The sequence below is a fragment of the Osmia bicornis genome, chromosome 3, assembly GCF_907164935.1.
Source record: "Osmia bicornis bicornis chromosome 3, iOsmBic2.1, whole genome shotgun sequence".
Lineage (NCBI taxonomy): Eukaryota > Metazoa > Arthropoda > Insecta > Hymenoptera > Megachilidae > Osmia > Osmia bicornis.
In genome coordinates this window covers 5,288,905-5,306,695 of record NC_060218.1, presented here as the reverse complement: position 1 = coordinate 5,306,695, position 17,791 = coordinate 5,288,905, and the positions used below count along the sequence as shown (strand labels likewise).

General features: G+C 35.4%; 1 protein-coding gene and 1 non-coding gene across 3 annotated transcripts in view; both read right to left on the bottom strand.

The window, feature by feature from the left end:
* The window catches only part of LOC114871290, an 80,307-nt gene that overhangs the window by 50,220 nt on the left and 12,296 nt on the right, over nt 1–17,791 (bottom strand). For both annotated transcript variants that reach the window (XM_029177012.2, XM_029176993.2), the window contains exon 2: nt 9,291–9,546. In XM_029177012.2, coding sequence (XP_029032845.2) covers nt 9,291–9,521 — 231 coding nt within the window. In that variant the 5' untranslated portion in view covers nt 9,522–9,546. The remainder of the gene's footprint in view (nt 1–9,290; nt 9,547–17,791) is intronic.
* Trnae-cuc lies at nt 13,059–13,130 on the bottom strand. The gene has a single exon. It is a non-coding gene; the product is annotated as a tRNA-Glu (tRNA).

The window sequence follows — 17,791 nt, the reverse complement described above, 5'->3', positions numbered from 1 at the left end:
AAATGACGAATCGAGCACGTATAATAATCGCTTCGAACAATATCTCTGTACAGAACTTCTCAGTATTACAATATTTAATTTCTTTATAATTTCTTAATTTCTTTATATTTAATTTATATTCCCGATTCCGTCCGATTGTTCCCGATCCAACTCGACCGGATTCGGCCCAATTTTTTCCGACCCGACCCGATTCCTTTCGATTATTCCCGGCTCGAACCGATCCCGTCCGATGTTTCCCGGCCCGACCCGATTCCATCCGATTCTTCCCGAACCGAGCCGATTCCGTTCAACTTTTCCCAACTCGACCCGATTCCATCTGATTTTTCCCGAGCCAACTCGAACCCGTTCGATCGATATATAAATAAAGCGTTATATAAATAAATAAACAGCCAATAAATGAATAACTGCAGCAGCGAAACAAAGAAACAGTAAAGAAGGCACGCATGAAGATACCTCTTGCGATAGAAGTACCCGCCTTCGGAGCCCGAAATGTGAGTAATTATTGAACGTATCAATACGTAGCAATACGTATCTATGGATGAAAACGTGCGCTCTGACCTCGACACGTTTCACCGTGATTTCTCGTTAGACCGACACACGATCGGTCGCACAATGGAAACAAGAAACGTGTGTACTTTAGTTACATATGTATATACATACACACGTTTGAAACTAGGCCGAACGAAACGGGTTTTGAGCACGTTAACCTTTCGATTCGTTCCGCTACACCCTTTTCCTTCGTGCGCCACCCGATAATGAGGTCTTGTACGACCGACGAGCTGCTTTGTTCGTTCGACGCTTTATGAGAATTTGGGATTGGATCAATTGATTCGTTGCACACACTCTTCTTTTCCCTAGGGGATGCTACTTTGATCGCGAGTGCACAAGAGTTTTATAGCACATTATCTTAAATTATAAAATTTCGACATTTTTTAAATTGTCAATTTTCTTTATTTTATTTAAGACATGAAAATGAAACTGGAAGTTGTATTATTTGAAAATTCCTAGGTATATCTGGACACTCGTATCTCCTTATTTATTTAACTATGGGAAGTTCTGGTGTAAATGAATACCATAGACGCACACGGTGTGTCGTCGATCTGGAACGTCTTTAATATCCCCCGTTTACCGAGTCTATAGAACCGCGAGTATTACCCGATACGAGTCAAGATGTGGGATCACCGAGCCCTGTTCCCAGAACCTGAGATCAGTGAGACGGTTCTGGTCCACTAAGACGACGGATCAGGGTGCGAAGACTCACGGGAAAGGTTCCAGGAGTCGTCGAAGCGTCGACAGCGTTAGATTTCACAGGCTGATCCGCGCAAGAAAACTCGCTGAAGCAAGAAGATAGGAAGGCAGATTCCGTGGAGAGACATACGAATTAACGCGTCAATCGTTCCGTGAATTGACGACCTAGAAAATTCAATAGGAGAACTAATTGCAAGAATCCATCGTCGAGGGTACTAATGAAACTAATCCACTCGATACCCAGGAAACAATACTCCAGGTTGGAAGAATGGGTAATAGTGGTGCTCCAAGCATGAACTTTCAATTTCCCATGAGAGGTTTTTCAGAGAAGAGTTTTATCGACATTGAATTATCTTGTTTTTAGAGGAAACGAGGGGTGAAATTGATAGATTAATGGAAACTTAATTGATTGCACTTTAGATGTGCCTTATTAAAAAATAAATGTTTAAAAAGAAATCAGAATACTACTCTGATTCGAAAGTTTAACATTTGCACAAGGTGGAAAGCTATAAAATTATAAATAAATTAGTATTTGGTAATAAATGAAATGTTCAAGTATTAATATTGTTAAATACATGCACGTTTAAATCCCCGATAAATAAAATGTTATCCTTTGAACGGCGGACCATGGAGAGAGCCATAATTTTAATATAATTTTGTATTTCATATTATTTTCATTTTCTAAATTTTAGACTATTCTTTTCAATATATAAAATTTAACTTAAAATTATTATTATATATATATATTTAAAAAATAATTCCTGATATTGTTGTTCTCCCTGAAACGCGTTTCTCGTATCCTGTTACTCGATCACAAGGATTAATCAAGTTGGCGACACATTGTCGCAAATAGAAAAGAAGCGAAAATAAGTGGCTCGGTACTCATGCGAATCGCGTGGGTGTACGAGGACATAGAAGAACACAGAGCCACATACAAACGTACGCACGTGCAAATTCACGATCGAACGCACGCGTTTCTCAGTCTCGCATCACGGAGCTTTCCCACACGCGGCTTCGTCTTATTCTTCTGCTTCTAGCTTCGTTTTAACCTCTTCCGACCACTCGCTTATTCCTCTTTCAGCTCTTCCGCCTCTTCTTCTTCTGCTCTACCTATTCTTCCTTTTTCCTTCTTGCTGCTCGAACGGTCTACTTATACTGTTTCCAATTTATTGTTCGTATAGAACGACTACGATATTTGCATGAAATTGATGATTTATGACGAATGTGGCTTTTAAATGATAATTTAGAAAATCGGATTATTACTGTTCTAGATGGATTCAAAAAATTGAATTTAATTATAAAAATTTAATCGTAAAGGAAATATAATGATCTACAAATAAATAATGTTCTAGGAAAAATTGATAATTTAATAATTTAAGAAGTTAAAAAATCATTCAATCATTATCATGGAAAATCGTTAAATTATCATTAAAAATCGTTAAATCATTATAAAGAATAATTAAACCATGATCAAATCACTATCATATGAAGATGTTTTTTTGCAAAAGCAATTGAGTCTAAAATTTGCAAAATTATAGTGGAATTCAAACTTTTGAATTTTTTTGCTATAGTAAATGTAAAACTTAGAACAGAGCCCTTAGAACCCCCCTTCATCCGGCACCGATCCTGAGCTAAAGATAATTTGAATCCAAGAAATAAGGGTGACTGCTACTTTGTAACTAAAGGCGAAGAAAAAGAACCCAATGATTTCTCTCTCTTCAGCATTGCATGCAAGTACAAGAAGCCCTTTTACGAGGACGAATCAGTGAATGTCGAGGTCTCAAAGGTCCCGTTGATGTCGCGACTCGCTGGCCCATGAATCCGGCCCTCGTTTCGGGGACAATAGACCAAGAAACTATACCTACACGTTTCTGTCGACCTGTGCGTTACCCGCTTACGACCCCGAGGAAAAAAATACATGCATCGTTAATGGCGGATGGAACCTGCTATACTATTCGGGCTCAGGCCAGCAGGTGTCTGGGAAGGGAATTACTTTTCTGACTCATCGCCAGGTGATGTCTGCTTGATGCAACTAAGGAACCGGAAGCACTTGCACAGAAGGCAAACCGTTTCTTCAGACGGCGGATAGTTCCGACCCCTCTTTGATTTATTCCATTCGTTCTCCTTCAAAAACAGTTGAAACCCTCATTTGTCAAACCGATCAACTCCACAAATCAAAAGGTATAAAAATTGATAAAATATAAAAATATAATCACTGGTAAAAATATAATCAAAATTGTAAAAGTGGAATTAATCGCTTTGACTTATAAATGGTTTAATTAGAATTTGCAAATATTTAATTAAAAACTAGGATTGATTGAATCAATTAGAAATCATTTTCTAATAAGATGAAAGTGAGAATATCGCAATGATGGAAGAAGAATGTTAAATTGACCTCGTTTATTAACAATGGAACTAGTGGGTGTAAGAATGGCTCACAGATGGCAAATGGCCATCCGAAAATGCCATCAGATCATCTTCGAATCTCACTGTAGATCGAGCACGTGCATCTGCATCTAACGAGGCAGATGTTTCGTAGAGTACGACACGCGCTGCCATCCAACACCGATGTTTCACCAATCGCGCAGCTAAATCCCTAAGAAAGATCGGGTCAGGTGCAGATCGACCACGTGCCACCAGATGGATGGCTAGATCACCCTTTGTTTCGTGAAACAGAGTTTCCTTGCCTCGTAAGAAACACGTGGCTTCTATGATTATTCGTTGCATTTATCAGCTGCATAAATTGCATTACATTCAACTGAGTATAAAGTGCAATTTTGAATTTTAATTATTACAATTTTGAATTCTATTATTACACGTTTGAAAATTCTAATCTAATATTTTGTTAATTTATTCGGTACACACCCTCGATAAACAATCCTTGCTAAACAGCTATTTATTTTATTAAATATTTATTTGCATTTATTTTTGTTTATAACAGAAAGTATTATTTTTAAAATAATATATTTTCGATCTGGGTAAATTAATAGGTTAAATTAGCTTGTCAAAGTGAATGCACATATGAAACGAACGACAAACATGCCCTCTTTCAATAAAATCTCTTTAATTATCGAGATTGATGAGTAACATCATTGCTCGAATGGTTCTGGTTTCAAGTGTCATTGACTTCCAACCATCCAGACAACGTCAATCGATCATTAAATCATGAAAGAGCACATGTGCCCTCATTAAACATTGGAATGCAACTTAAATAACAATTTCGATCCCGAAATAATACACACAAATTTTCGAACATAATTTCATTTAAAAAGAAATATTAAAATGAATTTTAGTATTGCTTTAAATTTTAACTAGAATTAATTGCAACTCTTTTGACAATGGTTACGACGTAATAAGAACAGCTTTCAATTACTTCCAGACTTTTTAACTTGCATGAATTCGTTTACTTTCGAATTCTTTGCTAACAGCACTGTTTCTCAATAGTAAACCAATCAAGGGACAGAGAGTGTTTCTAATTAACGAAAAAGGCAGAAAAATAGGACTATAAGGGAAACAATTAAAAAGCAATTAACTACTCTTTCGTAACTATCTCCCATTACCCAAAAACTGGGTCGGTTTGCTTTATCAATAAAACAAGTACGTTTCAGTGATTTGCAATCTGCGGGAAACAACGTGATCATATTTGGAAGAAACTAATAATAAATAAATGTGGTCAGAGAATTTTTCAGAAATAAATCAATATCAAAAGTTAACAAAACCCGGCTCCCAATTAATTTCATATTTTCAGTGTCTTATAAAAATATTATGTACTTGAAATTATATAAATAAAAAGAAATTAATATATATTCCATAAATTATTGATATGACTGGAAAATTTTTATTTCTCAACCTTATAAACTTCCTGTCCCATATATAATAACCAAAGCTGTAATTAACAATTTTTTTTTCGAGGGATAACGAGAACGAGGAACATTTATTAGCACCGACGAAGAAAATATTTGGTGGATCCGTTGGTCCCGAGGTGCCATTATGGTAAGCCGAAAACGAGTTTGATATCATTAATACGTTCGTTAGTTCGATCCTACTAATGAAACAGTCCCGACGAACGAACCCTCAAGCTATACGCTCCTGGCTTTCATTAATCCACGCTGCTAATTTATGGACCGATTAAATCGCATCGATAAAAATTACCATTTATCGGCCGCCGCCCCGACAGATACAGGCCGCGATTGTTCAATTTCACCGTTCACTGGTGAATAAAATTGGAAGGTATTAATAATGTAAGGAAGACGCGAACGACAAGTCGGTTACCGAACGAAATTGGGAAACACATATTGATTTTAAAACGAGACCAGAGGGGCAATCTAAAATTTTATATTAAAACAATTCAACACTGATTAAGAAGTCTGTTAAAAAAATAATTAGATTGATTTAAAAAATTTTTTATGATTACTTTTAATATTAATATCGTTAATTACAATTACCCAGGGTCATATAGAATCTAATTTTCACAAAAAGATACATTTTCGTTGAAAATATTTCTTTTACAATTTTTCCCAAAAACCGCTCTGTACGTCGATAGGTATACTTCTCCTGAATGTAAATATCATAATCATTATGGAATTCTCTCAGAATTGTGTACGAAAAATGTGAATTACTTTTTCGTGTTTCCCTATTACTCCACCAGAGGTGCTACTCTCACTGCTGTTTAACGTGAAATGGGAAAAGCCACGGTTGAATAGGACCATTGTTTCAAGTTGCAACGACACGCTAACGTTCACTTTTTATTCGTGACACGGGGACAAAGCAGTTACCACACCCTGACTGCGTGCACGGTTTACGCTTAAAAAATGCGTTTGTATCGCGCTCGTGTCACGTAAGCCGAGATATTGGTACGCTTGCATCGTCCACAATGAACAGTCGTCGTCGATAGCTAATGGCACGATTGTTTTATTAGATTAGAACGGCTCTTTCTTCATAACGTATTTGTATTTGTCTGGCGGTGATCGGTTACGCCTTGAAAATTAATCTCTTTCTTGTTAACACAAACGTTCCTTCGAGCTGATCGATGAGCATTTCGTCGATTCGAATGTGACTGGCACGAGCTGCTGCGTAATTGGAATGTAAACTATCACGGTTTAGCTACTGTTAGAAACTGCCTTTGTTTGTTTGTTTCTTTGGAAGTGCAGACAAAGGGTATAACAGGATAAAATGGTCAAAAGTATCCATGAGCCGATTTTACCCTGCAATGCAGCATTTAATATGTTATCAAAAGAAACCACTGTACACCAAGTTTCAACCCTGTACCTCAATTGCGAGGGTAGTTAGAGGGTAACATAGAAATAGCGGTTTTTGCCATATTTTCCCTATTTAATGATATGCAAAAAATATGAAAAAATTCATGATCATAAATAAACATGTTTAGAATATTGTAGAATTTTTTCATATTTTTTGCATCAATATTCATAATACAAAATGGCGAGGCCTTAAAAATAGAATATTCACTAATGAACTTAATGCTCTGTTTACTTCAGTAAAGAAGTAGAAAATCTGTATTAAAAATATTAATAAAATTCTTATACGGTTATTTTTATTAAACTTTAAGCTTTCAATTGATATATCACAAATGGTATTTGACTATACTTTTCTGTCATGAAATCCCATCGGAATTTCCATATTTCCAAATTCGTCGTTCGATAAGCAACGACCACCCGCAACAATTTCTAAAGCTTCTAACGATTAACTTCTAGAGTCAATTTGTTCACAAGGTCGTGGCTCTTAACGAAGATAACAATCCTAACTTAAGAGCCTTCGGGCACTTTGAACAAGGAAGAAACAAGACCCTCGATTCTCGTTTGACTTGGTCAAGGAAATGGCGTGGTCAAGGTACATTTTGAAACTAGCTATTAGACTGGCCCGGGCAGCAAGATACAAGTTTCGAAAAAAGAGAAACACGGAGAAAAAAGGATGATGGCAATATTGGAGACTTAAGAAGATTCTCCACGTGTCCTGTCACTTAGCAGGCATGAATATTTACGTTTGCCTCGAAGGCTCTCGAAGATAGTAAAGATTTGGTGGCCACTCGTGGCCATAAACTACCGACGTGGGTCATGAGCATCGTCGTAAAACTGCCTGAGAGGAAAAAATCACAAATTCGCGTTAAAAAGATTTAAAGGCAGGATATTCGCGCTGCTGTCGAGGATTATGCAGGCTTATTATTAGCGAAACATTACGTAAAATCGAATGTTTATTGAATCGAAAATAATTCTGAGGACAGCTTCAATTTTACCTGATAAATAATTCTATGTTTAATTTAATGTTTGTTTTATAGATAATTTGTGGTAATAAAATATTATTTTTAATAGATTTTAATAGATTATTTATAGATTAAAATTTTTGGAGTTCCCTATTATCTCAATGCAATAGAAATATACTGCTAAAATGAAAAAAGGAATTTTTTTTTAATAATATTAATAATATGTTAATATTATCATAAAACAATATTTAGTTTCCTAAATTCTTTTATATGACTCGAATGGAAAATGAAAGAAAACGAATGTATAAATGAAAGTGAAAATCTGAGTGCAAAGCATTGAATAAAAATTTATGTATACAGTACCGAGCAGGTCGGCTTTCCCAGGCAGAATGACGATGTAAGGGCGGAGGCCTCATATATATATAGGTCTGTTACCCCCCACCACTTACGTATGAACGTTGACAGGCGAAAATCTGAATTAATATTTACTTTTTCATCGATACTTTTTAGTTATATACTAAATTTTATAATATATAATAATTAAAAATTATATTATTTTTCTTTTAAATTATAATACTTTTAATATTAATATCATCAAAATTATAATATTCAGAATTCCTGTTTTTTCCAGAGCGCCATTTTCTCTAGGAAAGTCTACTTTACTTGATACTGTATGTACATATTTCGCTGAGGAAATCTCGAAAACTGAAATGCATACTCGACTACCTGGTTGCATACAGGTAGGCGTATGCTGATCGGTGCAGTATGCAACTGCAGCCATGCAACGAATAATATCAGAGATATATAAATTTAATTTAATTAATTTGTAGAGAATGTAAACTTAATTTTAAATTCACTCTCATTTTCATTTTCCAAATTTCATATCTGTTTTTGCAATACGTATATGAAAATCTTTGGATTGAAACTTTGATTCCCTAATTATTATCAATGCACTTTTATGCACCTTTTGTTGGATTAAAGTTATGCAATTTCCTCGAAACAAAATACAAAAAAGCTCGACTTTGCATCGGCTACCTTTTACATGCGATTCTGATCGATTGTTTTAATCGAGCCCGGTCGAGTGTAATTGTTTCCTGCGGATGTTACAATTACCGCTACATATCGGACAACGTGCTGCACAAAAGCTGGGAAAAACGCTTCTGATCGACATAATAAATTCTAACGGTCCGTGGGAAGCCTCCTTTTCACCGAGAATTATTTCCATTAATAAAGAGTTCGAGCTTCACGTTACAAACATAGGACCAAACACCGTCTAAATTTGTTTTTGTAAATTCAATAAAACCGACGATCGTGTAAAGTTCTGTTTAGCTTTGCAGCTTGTTCTTGATTGGAAATTCCCTTTGAAACAATGTTACAGCGGAGTTTCGTTGACGTTGAAGTTCTAACTACATCAGTATATCCAATTTCGAGTACGTATCTCAAAATTCGAAGCAATCAAACCTTTAACCCTTTCTAAGTAATCTAGATCGTTAATGGTACACTAGTGATCAACTCAGGCTTCCCGAGGGAGAATAATGATATAAATGATTTTAATCACTTTTTTTAAATTGGAAATTGCTTTCCTTATCATATTTAAAATTTTGAAAATTTTAATATTTAATTAATTAAAAATGAATGTAGACCCTAAACAAAATTGTATAGTAAAAATCATACCATGTGTTAGATCTGATTCTAGAAATCTCAGTATTTTTCAGATTAATTCCCGTGAAAGAATTGATTGTAAATACCGTTAAATAACGAAAACAGATATTGTTTGGATTACTGAAAATTTTCGTATCTTTCATGCATAAGAGAAATGTCCTACCTGAACGGCGCTGTTGAGGAAGCAGTTGTTCTGGCCAGGTCCATTGAGTAATCCTTTGGTACTGGTGAAGCTGGTATTATGGTCATTGGAAGGTGATTTCTGAGCAGACTGAATTTGCCCGTTCGCCTGACTTCCGTGTAACTGATGGCACTGTGACGACTGTAAATATCCGGTGTAATCCACGGTATCCTGGGATGCAACTGGCTGTTGTAACCCCATGATAGAAGCCATCCTCGATCAGCTACGTCAGTGTCATCTGCGTCGAACAGAAATATAAAACGTTATTATCAATATCACTGTTGAATACTGCTTAAATACTTTAACTAATCATTTCTGTTCATAATTGAAAAATCTCACAAAATATTACTTGCATCCCTTTGGTTTTAAAAATGTTCCGTGCAACTTTACCAAATTGTAACATTAAAATACATAATATAAGATAGAACGAAGTTTTACTAGGCTGACATACATAAATGAATAGTTAATTAGAGTTTGGAATCTTGAAACATGTTTACCCTCACCGCGGCAATTTAACGAGAGACTACTTTAATATTAATATTAGACCATTACCCGACTTGACCTGATCATTACCCGATTTTACTCGAACACTACTCGACCATTATCCAACGCCACCTGATCATTACCCGACACAACCCAATCATTACCTAATCTGACCTGAGTATTACCCGATCCAAACCGAGGCTCGGGTACCCGCGCACTCCTATCCGAAACATAAATCCTCGTAAACTGTTACAAAAAAAAATTGAAGACTAAACTGAATGACAGCTAATTAACTGCAATAAGCGCAGAAATATCAATGTCCATGTCAACCTCGTGGTACATACGAATTAAGTTTCATACGTGTATCGTACACCATACCTGGAACGTGATCGTACGCATCGAATAGTAGCATTCGCGTAACGCGACACGAATCAAGCGAGCGTAACAATACCGAGAAATCCTGTTCAACGAATCAATGAACATCGAATCGATATTCACTAGCCATTTCTTTCGATCCCTAATGTTCTACTCGGTGAAATGCGGCCTCGAACAGGGATTCTCAAGGAAAACGATGTTACAAGAACGCCTGTCTAATTGCATGCAAATAAACGCGTAAAAATCCTGAACACAGAAAGATAAAAAATGATCACTTATCAATTTTCTTTATGATTTACTATCAGGGTCGTACTATTTCATACCGAGGGTCGCGAAAATATTTTTGCTCGGGTAAAAGGAGTCGCCAAGTGGAAAATTTTGAGAAGCCCTTTTTAAAAATGAAAAATTTTTATTTTTCACAAGTTCCCTCGGGTCCTGGAAAATTGCTCTAAGAGGAATTGGGAAAAAAGTCTGACACGATTCTTAAACCAAATCCCACTTTTGGCAGAGGCAAAGTTCGGGTCATACGGGATCACGTTAACGGTAAACACGTGTATTGACTGTGGCGTAATTTCTTAGCATCGCGCTCTCTTACATACGTCCTCTTTTTGTCCACGAACGAACAATATTAGCTTCTCGGCGTGTTAACACCGTTATCTTATATGAATATGAAATACAGAGACGTGGAAGCGTCACCGCTCATTTGCTTCGCAAGAAACAGGATGCAGGATGTAAAACGTATACTTTCCTCGGACATGTAATCGAAACGATTCAATCATTACACCAGACTGTGTATTTTACTCTTTCTTTCGCGGATAATTGATGCATTAAAGCGGCAAATTGTTTGTAAGAAAATAGTAACACATTGAGGTACAGCTGATACAAAATAACCAAGAAGAAAACAATTATATCATCGTCAATATTTACTTCCCTTTTTAAGTAAGGTTAGCAAATTCTTCGCTTTCCATGATCTCTTTTTTTACTATAAAAACAGTACAAAAATATCTCTCGGAATTCTGCATAGCTCGATGCCTCGTCATCTTGAACGGTTATTAAAAATAAGCTTCTTTTATACACGTGCTGAACTAAAATATTCATCTATATGCTTTCTTCGAGGAGAAAATAAACTTCTAAAGATTCCACTGCCAAAAGCAAAAGTTACCTATTTTTTTTATTTATTCTGGTGTCAAAAATACAAGTTTTAATTTTAGCAATCCATCTGCTCTTGAATTTAGTTTGACGCCATGTTGACTTCTATCTACAATCTGATTGGTCCGCGTATATCGACTTTGCTCACTGGAGGAATTATGGGTAGAAACCAATATGGCGTCGAGCTAACCTCAAAAGTACACTAAAAACTTTCTTAAAATTAGAATTTGTATTCTTAAATTTTCCTTAATGAATACTGTTAGAATATAATTTTTTGTTCTGGCCTTATATAATAATTATAATTATAATTGACAAAAAGGAATGTAATTATTGGGTTGAGATTGGGTTGAGAATGTTTGCACCCTCTTGATCGAAAGAAAGGGAATGGAAAACGCGCTTTTTCAGCCGTCAAAGAAATGAAAAAGGAACAAAGACGAAGTATGCTGAGGAAAGATGATATTTATCGGTGAAAAAAAGGGTGCTAGCGAGGGGGTGAAAGAGTGTGGCATAGCTCGACACACTAAATGGTACGGCTGAGTGGTTGGCGTTAATTTCGAGGGGCCAAGAAAAGTGGTTGGAGCGAGTACGTGCTCGAGAGGTAAGCTGGCCTCGGTGTCTTCGTGTTCGCTTTTAGGGTTCGGTAACAATGCAACCGCGGAATTTTTCGCTCGTCAAGGAGACGCTGCGACATCGACTAACGTCGACAACTTGATACGTTTTACGTTTCGGAATAGGTAAATTCCATTTTTTTTGACGTAAAATTTGATTCTAAAATGTGCTCTAAATTTTTTAAATTTTTTTAACCAATTATAAATAAATATAAATTTTGTTTTACATAATATTAACAATTTTCAATGTTATATAATTTTCCTAAAATAGAAAAATATTTTTTTATTTCATATCAAAATTAAGAAAAAAAAGATTTTGCAATGAGGGGTGATAAAGTGAGATTATTTTTATCAGTTCAAAAAATACGTTTCTGAGAATTGTTTTTGAAGTATCTATAGCTGTATCTCTTTCAGAAAGCTTTCTCGTTTCCGCTTATCAATCACGAACAGAAATGTTTTGAAATTCGCATTCAACTATTGTTCATTCCCGAAGGAACCATTGTAACAAGCAGATTCAATTCCTGATTACCTTATCAGTGAGAAATATCGCGTCGCATACTCGTAAATACGCGTGAAGAACTCTTGTTTCAATTAATGACCAAACAACCTTCGAGGTTCTTGTTTTACGCCAACGTTCATTTCTCTGTTCAACGAAAAATTTATTTTAAAATTAATCAATAAACTTGTTTTGGAGCTATGCAAATTTATTGTATAAATAGATTCTGTTTCAAAAATTAGATCTGGATTTATTCCAATATAATGTGGAGATCATGTGCGGGAAATTAGTAGGATATGAAAATAACCGATACTGCCTGAAAATGCCAAGACGGTTCGGACAAGAGTGTTTTTGTAAGCCCCAGAAAACACTTTCCCCAGAAAGGAAATTCGACGTGTTCCAAGCGTAGGGAGAAAGGGACTTCCTGACCATTCATAGAGTGGCCGTCAGGTTACCAAAACGGTATGAATTATTGTTTTATTACCCCCTGACCCAACGGCTCGAACGTCCAAAAAGCCCTTATGGCCTTTTGCCTTTTCCTCCACCTGAACCTCGCTGGCCGTCATAATAATATGTTAATAATCTTCGTGTGTACAAAGTACATATATATAAAAATGGAAATTAGAAAAAAAATTTTAATTCCGGTACCGGGAATCGAACCCGAGCCTCCTGGGTGAGAGCCAGGTATCCTAGCCACTAGACCATACCGGAGATAAAGAGTACTGTTCTTCAATCCTTTGAAAGGGGTAAATTTCTTATAATTTTTTATTACATTATTTTTTAATATTATTACCTAAATATCTTAAAATATACACATTATACTAATTTTATTAAATATACTGCATTTATTTTATAACAATTTTAAATATTCCTATTTTACAAAATGAATTAATTAAAACTGGAAAGTAAAAATAATGATATACAGTTATATTATGTTCAATATACTTTTAGAATTTATTCTTATCTGGCAGATATTATTTTGTATTGAATATTTAAAAAATTAACAAATTATCAAAATAAAGAATCAATGTTTGACTATTTTAATGATAATTATTTGTAATATTTTAAGAATACCGTTTATAATTTATATTCCATACAAACTGCCAATTCCTTCGTAGAATACTATGGAGTCTTTCAAGAACTTGAAAACTTTAGCCTTTTCTACACACAACGTTATTTTCCTTCCAAGAGTATCCCCTACGTGTTATGCATGCCGACATAACAAGCCTTCGTTGTTCTGAATGACAATGTACACCAGCGTATTTATAGACGACCACCATCTACACAAGTTTGCTGAGACTTTCTTTCGGTTCCTTTGCTAGCCGTTTTCTTTCAGATTTCTACGGGACTTGTGACTACTCTAACGGTATGATGGGTAAGTTTTTGCGATCCAAGCGAACATACGACTAACGTCATTGCATCGAAGAATCTTTTACTATTCACGTGTGAAGATAAACACTACTGCGCATTCACGATCAGATAAGAAAATTAAACAAACTAAGATTAAGCTAACAAATAATGCAAACGAAGATATGTTATATGAAAATTGGAAACTTTTATTTATATAATTATAGCAAGAAATAAGTAGACTTCAAAAATTAATGCTATAAATTTCTAATACAATTTCTCTACAAACGCTGAAAATTTCTAACGCTTGAAATTTCTAATGCTGCACATTTCTAACATTAAAAATTTCTAACTTCTATTGAAAACGTGTTCTAATTATCAGACAGTTTAAAATATTTTCAATTAATATTAATTTGCAATTTTTTTTAGTAAAGAAAAATGCAGACACAAGATTATTACGATAAAACTGTAAAACACCTGCGGTGTTCGGTTTAAGCAATTTCGCTAGAATTTTTCAAGAAACCAAATTATTCGAAAAAAGGAGAAATAAGTATATACAAAGGTAGAGTCCGCGAGACAATTATGGTTGCTATGATTATCGTATTTTCTCGCGGGATTCGCTCGTCGACGTCGTAATGATCGAAAGAAAGAAAGCAAAGGGGGCCGAACGAAAAACGGAAACGAGAAAGAGGGGAGAGGATCGTGTATTATGGCATAAACTCGGGGTCTGCTGCTATCGCGAGGTTATTTCCGTTTCGACGCACGGATAGACGCCGCGAAGAATTAAACCGTGGGAGGCGCCGCGACGCCTAACCCGTGGAAAAGAAAACACAGGAGCGCGGTTGGTCTGCCAATTACTACTGCTTTGATCGTCGAACCTGCAAAGATTTATCGATGTTTCCTATGAAAATTAACAATTTTAGCGATATCAAAGAAGATCCCGAATACTATTAACTACATATTCTTCCATTTTATTTTACATTTTCTTGAAAATATTAAACAATGTATTAAGTAGGAAACACACAATAGGTAACGCGTTAAATTTGAAACAAAACGTAAAATTTAAAAATCCTAGATCTATGATGCAATTATAGTCGTGAGAACAGTAGTGGCGTAACTAGGTAGGGGCCAAGGTGGTCCTGCCCCTCCCGAAAAAAAAATCTAAATTGGCACCTTCATCATTCTATAATTATGAAATTATAAAATTCCACAATTCCAAAATTTTTAAATTTCAGATTTCCAAAATTCCGGAATTTCAAAATATCTGATTTCTAAAATTATAGAATTCCAGAATTTGAAACTTCCAAAATTTTGAAGTGTCAGATTTCAAAAATTCCAGAATTCTTAAATTTAAAAATTTTTAAGGGACTTAATCCACCCCAGCAGAAAATCCTAATTACGCGAATGGATGGGGGGCCATTTTTGTTTATTCCAGATAACGTTTTCGGAAATTTTCGAAAATATTCCGGTATTTATTAAAAATAAACGATTTTTATATTCCTAATAGAAGGATCAATTGATCGTTTTAACCCCCTCTAGTTATACTATTGTCATAAATCTTATGAAATGTGCGATCGTCAAATTGTAATATTAATCTTAATCAAGAACAGAGAGTAATTAATTTCAGTAAGCATCACATATTCAGCGAACGTATGCTCGGACAATGTAGAGTCCAGATGGATTTACACGCGTCAGCACGATGGCGTTTCAGCCGCAATGCAGAATTTCGCGTCCGCAGCATCGGATAGAGTTTCTTGGTTCGCGATCTCGACCGCAGACGCTTGACGCGAGGGTAAACAATTACGCGAAGACGCAGAAGAAAGTTGGCAATGGCTGTTGCAAAAAATGAACGACTGAAAGGCTCGTTGACGAGCGGGAAAAAAAATTGAACGGCTGTCTTGTTCGGCGGCGAAAGAATAAACGCGTTTCTTTCGTAATACAGAAAAATTTTAGAAAGAAGAAGATATTCCTGCAGATGTGCTCGCCTTATTAGATTCCATAATAACAATATAGGATAATAGCGAATCATTAGAATATATATTGAATAAAATTAACTAACATTGAATTAATACAGTATGGATGAATGAATCGTTTTAGAACATTTAAGGCTAGAATTTCTTTTTTTCTTAAGAGAAATATCTAAGAGTTTGATAACGAATCTCATTTGCAAATTTCCGTACAATGTCAGCCGGCAATGTGAAAGTATAATCAAGGTAATCCATGTCTGGATCGATGAATTCTAGGGGAGGAGAGACGTAAAATGGAAATGATATGAAATGAGAAAAGAAGGTGGTGAAGTGAGAAGATCGGTGATAGAGGTGTTGAAATTCGCGGTAGAATTCCTTTCAATGGAGGAAATAAAAATCCATGATAGAATTCATTAAGTAGATATCGATTCAATAGAGCGGAAGATTCAATTCAAGTGGAATAATAATAAATGCTGAAATTGTAGCAAGAATACCCCTTATTAAATCAAACATTTTGTATCCAAATAATAATTGAAGAAACAAGGAGATAAATGTGTGATATCACAAATTAATTATTTGGAGCAAAATTGATTTAAAGACTTTCAACTTTTATGTACAAAAAGTATCCATCTGTGGTTATATCAAAAAAATTTTAAATAACGTATGTATCCATTTGTGTCTTCAATTATTACTCGATATATTCAAAATCAATTCATCAAACAGAGTTTAGATAAATCAAATAGGATTTGAACTGCACATCCAAGACAAGTGATCGACGTGGTAATTCCGGCTTTGGCCGAACCGTTTTTCGCCCCCAGGGATTTAAGGATTTTCCACTTATATGGGCTCGTGTCCGAAAGTTTTTCGTGCCGATAACGCATCGAGTGGTTTTTAAGTTAAAAAGTTTCAGCTGAATTTGTCACGTTTCGTTTTCTTATCAGTGATAGCATTAAAAGGAGAGATTAAACAAATATTTCTATTTAATCTTATCTATTATTTAGAAAATTGTGAATGAAACCAATCGAATATTATCAGCTTCTATTATCATTCATTCTTTTGTTTTTAAGTAATTGAATTCTCAAGTCAGAACTCTCGAAATTTTCACGATAAGTAGATCTACTATCTCTAATATCAAAAATTTTCCTACTTCCTATAATTTCAAAACCTATCTAAAAATTAAATTGCCAAAAGAAAAAGATTTATAAATATTAAATTAGAGCTGCTCCTAAAGATTATAGGGATCCGGGCAAAAGTTCAAATGATTGAAAATAATTAATTAGAAACAGATAATCTTGAAATCTATTTTAATAAAACTATAACATAACAGGGGTATTTTATATTTATCGTTTATTGTAAGATTTGATGATAATTTAATCACGGGGCACGGGGCATGTGCCCCGTTTGCCCGGTGTCAGGGGCGGCCCTGGAAAGAGGGAGAACGCAACCCAGTGGCAATTCCGTATAAGCTTCGCTCCAGCGTTTTCGAGGGGTTGTACTCGCGAACTTTTGATTTTTCCTTTTTTTTCTTTGCACGATGCACCTGCGCTGCCGAGTATCGAATGTTGGCCGGTCGCGCATCGCGATTGCGGTCTTCGGGAAAAACTCGTCGAACCGGTCATGCGTAAAATATCACGGGGCCCCTTGACAAGAGGACCAAGCAGGGGTAAAGTGGCCGCAGGAGCACGAGGTTGCGGTAACGCGGTCCACTCGCTATAAATCTTTCTTTTGCAGTATCGCGTACGCGTACGCGCCTTTTATACGACGCGTGTCGCATTCTTCGAGTTTCGCGAATTATTTTATCTGGAGGAAATTATGGTTTCCATTATGGTGAAATTAGACACTAGAACCATCGACGTTCAATGAGCACTTGTTTTCAAATTTAAAATAAAATAGAAAATTTGAGATCTAAAATGAGGTGAATTTTGTTTTCAAATTTAAAATAAAATAGAAAATTTAAGATCTAAAATGGGGTGAATTTTCCAGGAAAAAAATTGAAAATCGAAATTCTATTTGTTCACAGTGGCTCTTTGGCAAATCAGCGGTACAACTAACAGACTC